This window comes from Delphinus delphis, chromosome 12 (genome assembly GCF_949987515.2).
Source record: "Delphinus delphis chromosome 12, mDelDel1.2, whole genome shotgun sequence".
Lineage (NCBI taxonomy): Eukaryota > Metazoa > Chordata > Mammalia > Artiodactyla > Delphinidae > Delphinus > Delphinus delphis.
The window spans coordinates 88,915,747-88,931,717 of record NC_082694.2 but is presented as its reverse complement, the minus strand read 5'-3'; the positions used below and the strand labels follow the sequence as shown (position 1 = coordinate 88,931,717).

Here is a 15,971-nt window from a genome sequence, read left to right as displayed (position 1 = left end):
TAAATTAACTTAGAAATGAATATGAACAATAAGTTATAATAAATAAACTCTGATGACTCACAATAGTTCCATGTGAAAGGTCAGCATTCTAATATGTGACACTGTTGTGGTCCTTATATAATAGTCACGGGTAACTTTTGATCTGATAATTATGTACCAACGTTAGATGAGCAGCAGACTTGTGCTTAAAACCCCTTTCCATTGTACATAGGTGAGAACAATTAGAATCCCAAACTGATACTACCTATTACTCTACCAAAAGCATCACTATATTGGCCAAGAAGCTGCAGACACGACGGGGCGGGGAGATGCATGTGCCGATATGAACAACGGGGGCCCCCCCGCAAGGAGGCCGGGGCCCTGGATGGGACATATGGCCGCAGGTGACGCAGAGCACCTGGCTTCAGTTCTCAAAAAGGCAATTCTGAGCAGGGCAGCTACAACTAATCACACAACAGAAAAAGGGCTCTCCAGAGAAGGGGCTGCAGAGCCCAAGTCATGACGTAATCTTTTCCCAGCTAATTATTAAAGTCCTCCTGGAAAACTGTAAGCTTTTGTACAGTGAGCAGTCTAAAGTGCCGCTGGGATGTACATATATTTATACACATATATATATACCGAGGTTGAGTATTGTATCAGAGTATTTGCTGTGAGGTCCCTGTAATCTCCCTTAGCATCATCGGGTCAGCCGGGAGGCCTCCTCAGATTCCTCCAGGGTCAGTGTCACGAGGCTACTGACACGGGAATTGCACACCTCCGTACGGATATATAGGACAAGGTAAGTGCAAATAGTCGACTGGCACGTGTGGGGGCAATGACCCTGTAAGTCCTGTTCTGCTAAAAATATTTTTTTTTTATTTTTACAAAACCCATCTTTTTTTTTCATAACAAAATTTTAAGTACTTTTGTACTTCCTGCATAACATCAAGACATGGAAGGAAGAATGCTATTACATGTAAATCAAGTCAACGGCAATCGGAAAACACGACACACGTCGTCCCAGGGACGAGCGAGCAGGGGAGAGCGCAGCCGTGGAAAGTGGTCTTACGCATCACGCAGTGCAGTCGTCGGGTAAAACAATCCATCTCCAGGGTGCAAATGAGTCTAAGAGGATCTAGTGTAAAGCAAAAAAGTGCTGACGTATATTTAGTTACTCTCAACATCTGATTGCATTCATTCTTAGAGAAGGTCAGGACAGATCAAACAAGGCTACGCAAACGTTCTATGGTCAACTGGTCTCCAGCGGACGGGACGGGACAGTGGAGCACACTCGTCCTGACTCTGAATAGGACCCGGGCTTATTCAAAGTCAGCGTGGGGTGAGGACACTTCTCGGAGCTGCTGGCCCGCGCAGGCCAGCAGACAGATCAGCCCAGTCGCTCGAGGACTCACAAATCATGGGCCTTCAACCCCGTACGTGACATCATAACAGCAACAACAACTGCAAGAATAATTCTGTTTAAGGTGGAGGGGGAAGTAAATAGTCTTAAGTGATCTTTTGAGCGTAAATGAAAACACACAGATTCTGTTAGACAGTTCAGAGGGGCACGGAACTCTCGGGGAGGTAAAAGAAGTTTGTTCCAAAGGGTACTGAGAATGGAAGAGGAAGTCTTCGGGTCATCCACCTCTAATAGGCCCCTGTCTTAACTGAAGGTCCCAGAGTCACACCATGTAATTAATGCTCAGGAGTTAGTTTAAAAAGTGCTGTTTAAGCTGCTTTGAATCTTCTGCCAAGTTTCCATGGCTTGGTGCTGTCTTACAATAAATTACTTATCTCATTTCTTACAGTTAATCCATATGCCATTTCCTTGGAATGCAAAAAACCTCATTTATTGCCCCACCATACACCATCCTCCTAAAACAAACAAACAAAAAAATCACATAATATTTCCAAGCATTGTTCAAAAATAAAGCATTTGTTTTTCACAACCAATTCTTGCTATGAAACAATATGCACACGAAATGTTTTTCTTAAATTCCGTAAGATCCTCCGACGTGAGGCGAAATGCTAACACCTAAAGAGTGGCGGCAGGACCACCAAATGTCATTCAAAGCTGTTGTTGTTTTTTGTCCATTTCGGTTCAAAATACTAAAACATTTAATCACTAAAGCATTAGAAAGAATTTACACTCTATTTATTTTGATCGGCTTACCTCTTCAGAAATATATATACCCTCCAATGTGCATACATTAGCAGCTATAAACATTACATGGCATATCACACTATGTCAGCTTATATGAAAACGTACAAAAATGTGAATGTATTCCAAAACTATTCTGTAGGTACTATCTTTAAAGCAAGACATGAAATCGTTATGAAGTCTTGTAAGCATAACACTGTTTCAAACAGAAATAAATATATAACACTTTCTGGTAAATTACAGCAGCAAAAAACAAGAGGCATCCTTTTTTTAAGCAAGATTCCATCACTACAGCAGCTGTTCAGACCTGAATTCCTCTCACAGCCTGCTTTATATTTTCCAGTAGAGCTTTATTTTCTGGGCTCTGATAACGATCTTGATTTGTATACATGTCCGTCAAAGTAGTCACGTATGCATCAAAATTTTGTTCATTGATTGGATCCTACGAGATATTAAATAGTAGTTCATATGCAACTTTTAGTTTCTTAATAGGATATTCACATCAGCATAAAATAGTATCATAGCATAACGCCACTGTCCTTATCATAGTTAAAAGGCCTTTTCAGAGAGACTTAATCTTAGGGGATCTACTGGTTCAGCCCCACCAGAGTCTCTAGCAATTAACGTTATGGTTTGGGGGAGGTAACCGCCAATATCCGAAGTTCGAAGAACGGTGAAAATAGAAAAGAAAAGCCATCTACTCTAGGATGCGCACCGCACGCGGCCTCCGGGGGCTGCTCCGCGCGGTCAGTCACTTACCATGTGCGGGAGCTGGATGTTGGCGAGACTGTGGATCAGGGACTGGCTCAGGTTGGCGAGTTCGTGGAGGAGGGACTCGTTCTGCTGCTCGATCACTTTGTTCTCCTCCTCGATGGTCTTCAGGCTGCTCTCCATGGTGGTGATCTGAAACGCACAGATGCGTGGGACATGTAACACGAGCCGGCCTGGGGAGCACGCGCCCGCTCCCACAGGGAGAGGCGTTAGCTCCCGAGGCAGAGGAAGAACCTCTCTGCTTAAATCAAGAGGCTTCCACGTGAAGCACAGGTCATTTTCAGGGTCATTGTCTTGTGTGCGTTGAGTCATCACACTTGAGCACGTGGCAACTGGACTCTAAGGGCTTGTCTTTTTGAAAAGGGATTCATGCCTTAGGGTGGGCTAGGCTCCTGGGCTGTGTCGACTTTCACTCAAGTTTTTAAAAAGTTCTGCTTGTCCTTGTGCATAGAGGATCACAGGAGGACTGTGTCCTTGTCCCGCCCTGGCCTTTCCGCTGGTGTGACGGGATTCTTTATCTGGATTACTATCTTATGCACTGTGGCGACTAATATGTCTTCTTTTTAGCCCGAACTTAATTCTGCACAGATAAGTCTTGAAATATTGATTTATCTGTGAGGCACGTCACTGCCTCTCCTTAGGGTCGAGGCAGGTGTCTCTACCGGCATGTATGACATCTCTGCCTCCCTCCATTGGATAAAGGTCTACCGTGGCTTCCTGGGCAGCTCCTCCTTCCTCTAATATTCCAGAGAGAATTTAACAGTTGCCGTGGCACCTTCTGGCCTCCACCTGCCACCAGACAACCAGCACTTACTACACGGCCAGGCAGGAGAGCTGCCCCCATCTGCGTGGGCTGCAGGGACACAGTCGTGGAAGCGAATAGGCAGCTTGGATGCTGTAGTCAAGGCTGGTTACACGGGTACGGGGGCTCCTGGCAGCCACAGAGCGTGTGCCAGGCTCTGTGGGTCCCCCGCACCTGTGTAGCTTGGCAGCCGCAGGCCAGCATCACAGGGGATGCGTAGAAACAAGACAGAGTTGCCGGACGTGCACCGAGCTCACAGCCTTAGCGCCTTCACGCTGTAACCCCGGCTGCCCCCAGTCACCTGAATCTCTGCTTCATAAGCTCTAAACTCCGGTGTCTCAGGTAGGGTTTCCCCGCTCACAGCCAGGGGGAGGGTGGGGCACGCGGCTGGTTCTGTGCCCCCGGCCCTGGCTCAGCGTCCTCCGCCTGGGGATGGGGACCTTCCTCCCCTCCCTGCCACTGGCAGCGTGTCCTCCGACTACGTGTCTGAGGGACATCTCGTTTCCTGCAGTGCAGGGAGGAGGCCGCTAGGATGGTGTGTGCGTGTTTATAGGAAAGCTAGACCTGGCTCAGGATAAAGGTAAGATTTATAAGAGACAAACATGGAGCTTAGCAACCACTGATTTGATGATATGAAAAAACTATATAATCCTTCATACGGTTCTGAGCGTTTTGTTTTATTTTTTTATTGTTTTGGCCATGCTGTGCGCCTTGTGGGATCTTAGCTCCCCAATCAGGTATCGAACCCCTGCCCCCTGCCATGGAAGCGCAGAGTTCTAACTACTGGACCACCAGGGAAGGGCCCAGTTCTGAGCATTTTCAATGGAGAGACCGTGAACTCTGTCCAGGCTCTGGACCTGGGACCCTGCGAGGACCCTGGTCTCCCTCAGTTTCTGCAGTTGTAAAATGAGAGAGGTGCGGGTCAGACTGACCATTCAGTGCCTTTGAAGCAGCAGAATCAGAAGCTATTCTCACACTGAAGGCTCACTGGAGCCCTCAGGTAACACAGGTAAGAGTGGGGCTCTGACAGCTGGGGCTTGGGCTCCGGGGCTATCAGGCGTGGTGACCGTCGCTCCCTAACTATCCCAGCGGCCGTGCCACGGGGCTTCTGGGGGCCGTGCGTGTGCCCTGTGTGGCCAGGGTGTGCGGCCTGGAGAGCTCTGTCTTCACCTCCAGTCGCTGGACAAAACGCAGCAGCACGGTCCTCTCCCTCCCGGTGTCACTGACCCGGCTGGAGGTGAGGGGTGCCAGAAAGCCCAGCGGCACGGCCTCCACCCCTCCCGCTTTGGTTTTGGATTAAAGGTAAGGAAAACCCTTGCCTGTCTCAGGCACGCCTTGGGCTGCAGCACAGCCGGAGGTGAGGCCATGGTCAGCAGGTGGGCTGGTGTCCGAACAAGTGGACACAACGGCCAGGCAGAGAACCTCAGCCTCACATCCGCCCGAGGGCACGAAAGGGTAGCCCTGGAGTCCCTGTTGTGACCCTGGTGGGGGCATAGCTGGAGGGCTCCCCTCCCTGGAGAGGCTGTGCCCGCGGGGACGGGGACCAGCAGGGACCTGTCCTTGCCCCCTAAGCCCATGGGCAAGAATCCCAGTAAGGTTGTGATGCCCCAAGGGGATGGCTGGGGAGGGGCAGGTCCAGGCCACAGAGGGCGTGGGTTCGAACAGGACAGGAATCCCTGGCCTCGCCTGTGAGTGGCTGCAGTGCTTCCCCACTCCCAGAGCCGCGGCGGGGAAGGCCTGTGGAGAGGCAAACTGGGCGCGCTGGGCCCACGGCTCTGCGGCCCTGGCTGAGCAGTCAGGGGCAGCGGGAGTTGTGGACACTCACCATGTGGACCGCTGTGGGCACCTGGGCTATAGGACCAAAGACCCTGGGATGGGGCATCTAGTCGGTGCTCAATAAAGGCTCCACCCCTCCCCTCCCAGCAGGCTCGTGAGGCCACGGATAGCAGCGGCCCCGGGGAACCCAAGCAACAAGCTCCCTGTTCCTGTTTACCGCGTGATGACCTTAGGGCCTTTGCATCCCGGGGCCGGGGTGGGGGGGTGGGAAGAGCTCACCCGCTGCAGGAGCCGCGCTCCTCGGGACCGTCTACTCATAACCACGTGTCGTTAAAAATACCAACACAAGAGGGAAAACTAGCCGGCCGGCGGCCCCTCTGTCACAGCAAGTTTTGCCACTGAAATGATCTCAGCAGGACACTGAGAAGAAAGGTGAATAAGTAAAGGGAAAACCGGGCAAGGAAACAGGCAATGGCGGCAGCCCTCGGCTCCGCGGCGTCAGCGCAGGCGGCGGCTCGATTGAGGCGTCAGAAACTGTTACCTGAGTCCGGAGCTTGATCATGTCGGCTTCCATCTGGGAGTTGGATTCGTTCAGCTCCTTGATTTCCTCATCCAGCTGCTTGATCTCCTCATCGTTCTCTACGCCTGAAAGGGCGGAGGGGAGGGGCTTAGAGACGCTGCGCCTGGGAACACTACAGGTAGAACCTGGCGGCGTAGCTCTTTCTAGATTTGGAACCGAACTTGCTGGGGGAGGGTACTCTTCAATTAAAAACTATAGTCACCGTTTGTGTGTCTTCTATCCCCACTGCCACCCTCCTTACGATTAAGGCACCTAAAAACAGAAAAAAATCAGCTGGGGGGACACAGGCCCCCCAAACTGAAAGGCTCCGTCTCCCTGGGACGATTAACCAGAGCCTCAGGGTGTGACCCCCCCGACTCCAGCCGAAACCATCTCGTCCTGGACGTGGATTTACGCGGTGCAGCCCCTGAATTGTCTCCTCTGTTTATTCCCTGTCTCTGTCTGCATCTCTGTCTCGCTCCCTCTTTCTCCCCCATCACTCTGGGAAGGAGCCTGCTGACATATCTGAAAATGAGGCCAACAGGGTCCCTGCCCTCCACAAGCCTAGGTTTTGGGTAGGAAAACTGATAACAGACCGGGAACCAAAAACCCGACTCGGTGGGTGCTGAGGTAGCTGTCCCCCGTGGGAGGATGAGGCAGCAGTGACAGCCTTCAGGCGGGTGGTCACAGAGGCTCTCTGAACATTGACAGCTAACCAATAAACACGTCCCCCCATCTGAATGGCCAGGGCGTGAAGCTTGGCTGGGCCGCGTCCTGGGGGAGCGGGGCTGTGCAGCCGCCAGCGGGGCCCTGGCTGGGCTGCAGGGGCAATTGTCAGGGTTTACAAGGGGCGTTTTCGAGGCCAGCTCGCCTGGCTGGCTGCTGGCCACCGGGCCTCGCCAGTGTCAGAAAGATCCCGATACTTCTGGCGTTTGACGCTGGTGTCCCACGGCTGAGCGTCCCTAGGGGACGAGCAGGAACCCGGCAAGTGAAGCTACGGGACGACCACACCTGTCCCTCGCATGGCACCTGGGGGAGCTTGGGGGGGCGCTGTCCAGCTCTGTAGAGAGAGGGGTCCAGTTCGCCTGGGACGGAAGGCCCCAGACCACCTGGAATGCTGCAGACCTCCACGGAGGGTTCCTCGCCTCCCAGGGGTCGAGAAGGCAAAGCAAAGGGAGCCTGGGGGTCTGAGTCTCAGCTGCTGTTTTTAGCGAAATGAAAAAAAAAAAAAAAAAAGATCGGCAAGAGTAAAGCATCTTCCTGCGAAGAACCACATTTCTCCCACGGCGTTATGTTTCCTCATAAAAGCAGTCAGGACGAACGCGTCATCGTGTTCAATTTAATTTCCCCTTTCATAATCCCTCCTTCTGAATCGTTTCTCCCCATGGACCTGTCTTAGGTGTGAAGTGAGGCTCACAGACGAGCTGGTCTTGAGCACCTGCCCAAGTCTTCCCTCTTCCCCCTGCTGTGCTCCCACCGTCACCCAGGGGGACGGGGGGTGACCTTAACCAGAGTGATGGCTCTCTCGTCCACGACCCCTGATCAGCGTCTTAGGTCCTCAAGGTGCTTCTCTGCCAGTGTCTTACAAGGTCCAGAACATCAACAACAAAGTCTTCCTTTTTATCAAATGCACCCGGAAAGCATGTCCTAAAGGATATAATAACAAATACTGCCAGGAATGAAACGAGGTTCACCCTTTCTCAGGTGGAGGCCGCTATTCCCCCACGTTTTATATGTGACCAAGTCTTTCTGGCAATCTCTCAAAATTAGGGCTTAGGATTGACTGAGTTAGGGTATATAAAAACCTGGCACACGGGAGGTCTCCGCCAAGGCTGTGGCCAACGTAATTATTCTTCCATAGTTGAAGTTCAGGTATAGCTCAAGATAAGAATGCATAAAAATAATCACGATAAATGCATAAAAATCCTGACTTGTAAAACAACTAAATCATGAGGCAGTTCATCATTTAACGAGGATTCGCCACACATTCCTCTAAATTGCTGGTCTTCCAGCCGCACGGAGAACATCTCTCGTGAAAACTGAATCCTCGGGCTGTGATGGTCGTCAGATTTTCCAAGTGAATTTCTGTTATGATTTCTGGACAAGCTCTTCCTGTCATATTTCTTCAGCTTTTCAGATTTGAACAGTTTAAAACCTTCTCTTTTCCCGGGTGTGTTTTGCAGTTGGTGTTGAGGACCAGCCGTGTGAAGAGAGGGTTATCGCATTTTCCTAAGAGGCCCAGAGGATGTCCCTCTGCTCTCGGACCCTGAGGTGCAGCTGCCTTTTAAGATTTCCCGAGCGTTGCTTGCATTCAGGCTCTTTCTGAAGCCACTGTTACCGGTTCTAAAGTTCTGCCGCGAGCACTTGCTGAGACAGGGGGCGCGTCTCCACAAGGCCCCTCAGGCACTGGCTCTGAGCCTCTCTGTAGTGTGAGAATACATTGTGCAAAGGAAACGCGTCGGTTAATACAGGAGCAGTCTTCTCTCACATATTAAATAAAATGTCTCATTTTTACTCGCATATGACACTGAAAGTGTCAGAGAGCAGACATGACTGCGTGTCATGAAGGTACCTCCTGCCAGAGTCTGTATGTGAGGCTGGGGCAGCTCTTCCTGGGGAGCTACCCCCTGTGCACCCCAGAGCTATTTGATCGAGAGATTTGATTCTGGATAATCGTGATAGGAAGGGTGAAAGATGTGCTACGCAGCTGCCTGTTTCCAACACCGAGATTTCATGTTTCCCTTGAGAAGTGAGTGGAGCTGTAAGCAAAGCAATCCATGTCAGGGCTGGCGGTTTGCAGATCGCTCCCCTATTATAAAGCCCAGAGAACGGTGGGAGAGAATAGCACGCCTCGAATTTCCAATTAAACCCCCTTAATTCGCTTGTCAGGAGCACCCCATCAGCGGTACCTAATATACAGCGAAGTATATAAAATACACCATCATGTCAGCATCTTTGTCTTGAGGCTAGATTCCAGCAAACTTAGAAGAATTTTGATAAAATTATGAGACAAGAATGTGGTCTTTCTGGAATATAGGTGAAATCTTGGGAGCCCATTTCACTGGTTTGAATTTTCATGAGTTTCCAACAATTATTATGTTCTGTTTAATTTTTGTGGAAAACCAACGTCTAAGCAGGGGACAGAGATCACGGTGCTGGGAGATTTCCTGAAGTCTGGTGGCATTGCTTTCGTTTCCTTTCTTTTCTTTTTTTTGTTTTAACATCTTTACTGGATTATAATTGCTTTACAATGTTGTGTTAGTTTCTGCTGTACAACAAAGCGAATCAGCTATACGTATACATATGTCCCCATATCTCCTCCCTCTTGCGTCTCCCTCCCACCCTCCCTATCCCACCCCTCTAGGTGGTCACAAAGCACCGAGCTGGAAGCATTTCTGAACTGCCTTGATGAGGCGTTTTAGAGGTCTGGGGTTTAGAGCCGGGTTTTGAAACATGACAGACCTGGAATCTGAATCCATATCTTGCTACTTAAGAATCCTGTGGTGAGTACTTTCCTTAATCCCTAGACACCTCAAATCCCTCCATTTAAAAAGTCCCTATCTGTTACAGTGGCTGTAAGAAATAAGCTCACTATATAAGATACCTGAGCTATAGCGAGACTCGCCAAACAGGGGCCAAAGGAAAATGTTAAATGCTGTGTTGTCTGAGCAGCCCCACAGCACCAGGGTGTCTGCAGGCTCGTCTCTGCTCTGACCAGAAAGTAGCACAGATTGGTTTTGTCCTGCTGACCCCGTCGATGTGACTGACAAACAGTTAAAAGAAAAGAAAAAATACCGTATGTGGTCTAGTGCAGCGGGCTTCGATACTTGCTGAATTAAAGAATTTAAAGAGACACACCTCTCCCTCACAAGTCCTAAAACCGCCAGCTGATGGTTTTTCCTGTGACTTTAGTTGCCAAAAATGTATATATTTCTAGAAAATTGTATGTTGCAGAGTGCTTTCAGTATATTTTCATCAAAGCCTTGGACTGAGTGTTTAATTTATTAAAAAAAAATCTACTGTGTAAACTAAGTGGCAAATCAGGCTTCATTATCAAAACAATCTGCAGAGCAGATCAACCGTCCAACAGAGGTCACCGTAAATCCAATAAAGCACTAGCCAGGGCCCCCACGGTGACCTTTCCGTCTCTAAATTTTATTCTAGGAGATGGACGGATGGATGGATGGATGGAGGGATGAAGATGTGATGAACTAAGGAGCACCGGCTGCAGCACTGTTTCCTCCTGAAGCTCTTGGACCTGCCCTCCTGCCCGCTGGGGGGCGCCCTCAGGAGCCCAGCATTCGTGAGTGGTTCCTCGTTAAGTGTCTGCACGTGTGTGAGCCCAGGACTCGGGAGCAGCCTTTCTTCCGTGACGGTGGGGAAGCTGGGGAAGACCTGGCAGGTGACAGATGGATTCTCAGACTGTCGGATTCTAGTGAGTCACGTGGAATTCCAGGGCCTGGAATTAAAGCCATCCATGTGGACATGCCCCCAGGTCACCCTCGAGAGCCCCAGGGCACAAGTTCCTGGCTGTGAAGCCTGCTTCTGGAGAGGGGAGAGCGCCAGGTGGGCTCACTGGCCCGTCGGCGGCACTGGGGCGCGGCGGGGCCCTGGCTGCGGGTGTGCCCTCACAGGTCGCCCTGTACCGCTTTCACCTCTGCACCGCTTTGAGTTTCCTCTTCCCTCTTGGTAAAGGGGAGCGTCAGTACCCACGCTTGGGGCTGCTGGGAATATAAATGAATAAGTGCATGAAATCCCCGGACAGAGCTGCAGGCAGGGGAGGGGGCCTTCCCTCAGCTCACCATCCCAGACAGTAGACGAGAAGGGCAGAAAAACGTTAGTTCTTTTCCTTCTCTCCTGAAGGCTTGGCCAAAAACTAAAACCAAAAAAGCAAAACCCCAAAGCCGCCTGCAGCCCAACTCCGGAGAGATGCTCACAGGCCCGGAGTGACCGTGTGCAGAGGGTCCCGGAGGAGACCCCTGGTAACTTCGCAGAGCCCCAGCTGCTCGGAGAGCTGACCGACGACGTGGGATCATTCAGGGGGAGACACAGAACAGTGAGAGTCTTTGCGGGGAAGAGATGGGAACAGACTCTTCTCTAAACTTCAGAAAGAAAAAGAAAGAACCTTGGATTTCAGAGCCGGAAGGAAACCTCAGAGACTTTTAGATGCACTCCTCCCTCTTCAGATAGACACTCGGGAGAAAAAGCCGGAACCCAGGACGGGAGCGGCCCGGCCCGAGTCAGCCCTAGGGCTCCAGCTGGTCCCTCGGCCGCGGGGCTCAGTCACCGCTAAGAGGACACATTGCACATGGAGGGTGAGTGACCTCGGGTAAGGTCTGCGCTCAGCATGTTCAAGAGATGAGAGGGTGAGAGATGGGCTCTCCCTCACACGGAGTGAGGGCCACGCCTTTGACCGTGAAGGTCGGGCACAGCTGCAGGGTCAGTGACCGCTGAGCTCCCGACCCCCAAAGAGCAGAAGTGAATTTCCCACAGTCCTGCCCTTTGGTCAGACACACACAGGGATGAGGCCATTTATCCACGGGATGACGTGCCCTGATCGTGGCAGAAAAGGTGCCCCGACAGGTGAGAAGCGAGGGGACCGCCAGCCCTGGGCTCCAGCATGGACTGGGGTTGGGAAGACCTGGGTTTGACCCTCTTCTGCTGCTTCATCTCCAGGTGACCTGGGCTTCCCCGGGTCCTCGTCTGTGGACAAGCAAGTGACCGAACGTACAGCAGGAAGAAACATTCTGAAGACTAAAATCAGGAAGCTGAGCTCAGGTGCAGAGAGGTGGGTGGATGGCGACCCCGCGGGCGACCCCACTGACCAGGGTGGAGCCGGGGGCCGGGTGCCCAGCCTGGATGAAGGCTGGGGTTGGTTCCTCTCCCAGATGCCATGAGTCCTTTCTGGTTAACAACTGTGACTAGCAGTCACAGAAGGAGGACTCTGAGTGTCGGATGCCCCCATGAGAGGTGCCGGCCCGGGGGACTCCCCGCGCTCCCCGGCCGTCCCGCCCGCTGGGAAGCCTCCTCCTCTGGGTGTAGACCTGCCCTCTCCACCTCTCTCCCCACTGGGTCTGCACTGCGCTCGGTCTATCCGGAGGCATGAGCTGGCGCAGACTCACATCGGTTTGCAGAAGGAGTTTTGCTTTAGCCCCGGGGATGTTGTGCGGGTGAAATGTCGGCTAAATATTTTGCAAAGAGCTCAGTGGATGTTGTTTTCTCTCTGGCAACGCGCCCTGCCCCTCGATGGCTGAGTGAGAAGGGACATTGGTGACCCTGGCGTCTCGGGATGGGCTCCTCACGCTGGCGGGTGAGTCTGAGAACTTCCGTCTAACTGGTGCCCGTCCCCCATCTCCAGCCCCTGAGCCGCCTTGAGCAGAGGTGGGGCTCACGGGGCTTGAACCTTCAGGTGGAAGCGTCGTGGCCCTGGCTGTCTTCCTGGTAAGTGACGGGGAGCAGGATGAGGCATGTTTCCTGCTGAACCCCTCGTGCTGTCCTCAGGACCGAGAATAGTGCCCGGTGAGCCGTGGAGGCCTCAGGGCCGCGGCCGGGCCCCAGGCGTCTCCAGGCTAGGAGCGCAGCAGGGCTGGTCCTTGTCTGCGTGGATCCTGGGTGCGGGGCAGCCCGGGAAGCGGAGGGGGAGGGTCGGCCCCATCCGCCACCCGGTCCTGGGGCCCGAGCTACCTGCGGCGGGTCCAGGCGTCCAGCACGGGGGTGACCCACGTTCCTCGGCACTTGGTTCCTTTGGGGAGCACGGAGCTCGGGAGGCGCCTTGCCAGTTCAGCACGTTCACCGTAGGCCCCGCCCTGCCCGAGCCCCGTCCCTCACAAAGTCCCCTGAGGGGCTGGGAGGGGGAGCCTCTCACAGGCCACTCTGCTGAGGGATTACAATTGCACTGGTCTCCCGGTCGCTGCAAACACTGCACTAGGGACCGCTGGACCTCAGCTCCCAGGGACACACGCGGTCACGCCCCCGCGAGCATCTGGTGGCAGTACAGGCATTAGCGCATCAGCGTGTGTGTTTCTGTGAAAGACACGTCCTCATGTAATGTGTGCACTGATTCACTGACACTGGGGTCTCGGCCAGCGGCCTGTCTGACGCGGGTTTCCTCCCTAAGGCGTGTCACGGCCTCCTTACGCCCAGGACACCAGACGGCACCCCAGTCCTGCTCTGGGGGCCTTTTCAACAGTGGCGTCTCCAACGGGAAAACACAAAAATTCAGCAAACGCAGCGCCCCACAGGCTGTGAAGAGGACCCTTATTTATGGCTGAGCCACGAGGAGAAGGCGGAAAGGACGGGCCTCGCGGGAAAGTGGCCGAGATTCAGGCTCTCCGCCCCTCCCCGTGGCCCTGAAAGCACTGCGAGCGCTGCTCTGGGGTCACAAACTGACGGTAGCGTGGACCCGGGGCCCCGAGGCCGGGCTGGGACGGGCTCCGAGGCCCGAGCCCCCCGCGTGCGCTCCGCCCGCATCTTTGCGCGCCTCCTGCGGCGGGCCAGGGAGCGTCTGGAAGGAGGGCTGCGCAGACAGACAGACGCCAGCTCCTGCCCCAGAGTGAGGGTGAGAAAGACAGCCGTGGGCTGCGTGTGGCCCGAGGGCCCCTGACTCAGCGCCCGGCGCAGAAGGCCGTGGGGAGGCCGCCTCCCCCCGCGTGGACCGGCTTTGCCCGGGCGGGAGTGACCGCTGCCCCCTCCCGAAGGGACGAGGCTATGCTGGGGCTCCGCTGGGGCCGCGAGGACGGCCGGGCTGTGGCCGTGGCCCCGACGCGCTGGGCGCACGCGGTTACCGTTGCTGGCCCGCTGCCGGATGGTCAGCATCTGCTCTCCCGACAGCTTCGCCTTCTTCATGGCCGACGTGGCCCGCGGGCATCCCGACAAGCTGGGGACGAGACGGGAGGTGGAGTTAGTCGCAGGTTCCGGGTGGGGGGGGGGACGGCCCGGGCCTGCAGGGAAAACTGCCTCGAGCTGCAGGTCCCCACATCGCCCGACTGGGCTGGTTGCCGGCAAAGGGCCACCTGCACATGGGGAACCAGAGCGGAAGGTGGGCAGGGCCGGCTGTGCCCACAGGCTGGTGTCTGTGGATGGCGGACTTCGGGGCGGACACGCAGCACAGGGCCACAGTGTGGCCTGGGGCGAGGTCTGACCGCTGGGGCTCGGGCGGGAGGGAGATGAGCCCTCTGAGGGCCCCTGGGACTTTTAGGAAGCGCCCATCTCACTTTAACAAACTTCCTTATTGGGACTGCCCTGGCGGTCCAGTGGATAGGGCTCCTCCGTTCCACTGCAGGGGGCTCAGGTGCGATCCCTGGTCGGGGAACTAAGATCCTACACGCCGCGCTGCGCGGCCAAAAGTAAATAAAAATATAAAAAACTTCCTTATTGTGGAAAGTCTCAAACTCACAGAAGGGTTGGATTCAAAACTTAACGTCAAACGTGCCAAAGTAGAAGGGGCAGAGTGATGGGCTACCACCCGGTCTCCATCCTGACTCGCCAGGGCCCCTTCCCCACAGTTATTTGGGAGAAACCCCCAAACACAGCCTCAGCATCAGTATCTCACCTGAGGGTCTGAAACGTGTGCCAACACCCTCACCTGTCGGGGTCCACACGCCCCCATCTGCCTCCTAACCTCGTGAATGACCGTCCGCCCGGGTCCGCGTGTGCTCTGCGCCCTGAGCTGGGACCTGGTCTGGGCGGCGTCTCTGCAGGACGCCTCCCTCCCTCTTACTTTCTTTCTGGGTCTGTGTTGAGGACAGCAATCTGAGCACCTTCCGCAGGGGCCAAGCCTGGGCCTCCGCACCCCTCGCCCCTCGCCTGGCTACACCTCCAGGGGCCGCACAGGAGGACCCACTGCACCGCTGTCAGGGCCCCTCTAGGCGTTTCATACGCAGGTGAAACGTGAGCCAGTGTATATGATAGTATTTTACGTATATGCAAACCACGTGTATCATTTTGTATTTCGTCTGCATTTTCAGGGCTAGACGGACCCTGTCCTCAGAGAGTGACACTTACACGGTCACTAGGCAACATCCGTGGGACATCTGCGTTTATACAGGGAGGCCTTCAGAATGTCTCTTCAGACACATTTTCTAATACTTTTTCTGATGGGGATTTTAGCAGGTGTTTTGGGGGAGGACACCTTCGTACAACAAATGTTCTTACGAGGAAGCTCTGAGGTGCTGGTTCGAGGAGACGTTCGCGTCTGACAACTGTGCAGGACTCTCCCCGAGAGGCCGAGTGACCGCCGTGCCCACTGCTCTTCCCAGAACCTCACCGGGCCGTGCGCTCGCTCACGGAGCTTCTAGATTTACAGGGGAAGGGGCAGTGGGACGGACGTCACCCCAGAGGGTGACACAGCGTCCTGTTAGTGGTCGTTGGGGCCATCATCCCTGGGGCCTGTTGCTCGGAGGCAGCACGTCGCCAGGCGTGCCCGGGGCTCCCGGTTGCTTGTGGATTGGAAGCCGTGCACAGCGGGTGGCTGCCCACCCCGATTCTCCTACCTGAACAGAAGTGGGAGCGGGGGCTACAGGACAGAGTGAGGGCGGAAAGTAACGAGAAGGAAGCCCAGCGCGCGGAAGCCAGCGGAGTGAGGGACTCGGGTGTCTCCACGCGTCCATCCCCAGCTGGCGGGGCCCAAACCCAGATGTGCAGCGGCAGGATGGCCTGGAAACGGTTTCACACACAGACTCCTGGACCCACGTTGAGGGTCGGAACCAGATTTCAGTCTCCAGTTGCTTCTCCTAGCTTCCAGTTAGCTGAACTGCCAGCCGGGAACGACAAATAACGGTGTCCTTCAGCCAGAGCTGGGAACTAAATTAGGAGACACAGACAGGCCCGCAGAAGGATGTGTTCTGTGCAAACACGCCTGCACCGTGTTCCTCCCATTCCGATCCAGTGACTGCATCCCAGCCTGGGTCAAATTTGGAAGTGTC

At 54.2% G+C, this 15,971-nt stretch overlaps 1 protein-coding gene across 7 annotated transcripts in view; it reads right to left on the bottom strand.

Moving 5' to 3' along the window:
- Positions 1-998: 998 nt before the first annotated feature.
- The window catches only part of MYT1L (myelin transcription factor 1 like), a 398,116-nt gene continuing 383,143 nt past the window's right edge, over positions 999-15,971 (bottom strand). For 5 of the 7 annotated variants that reach the window (XM_060027164.1, XM_060027163.1, XM_060027166.1 and 2 more), the window contains 4 exons: positions 13,833-13,924; positions 6,031-6,134; positions 2,900-3,043; positions 999-2,582 (listed from right to left, as the gene is read on the bottom strand). In XM_060027164.1, coding sequence (XP_059883147.1) covers positions 2,442-2,582; positions 2,900-3,043; positions 6,031-6,134; positions 13,833-13,924 — 481 coding nt within the window. In that variant the 3' untranslated portion in view covers positions 999-2,441. The remainder of the gene's footprint in view (positions 2,583-2,899; positions 3,044-6,030; positions 6,135-13,832; positions 13,925-15,971) is intronic. The other 2 variants (XM_060027167.1, XM_060027168.1) reach the window with 1 other exon arrangement.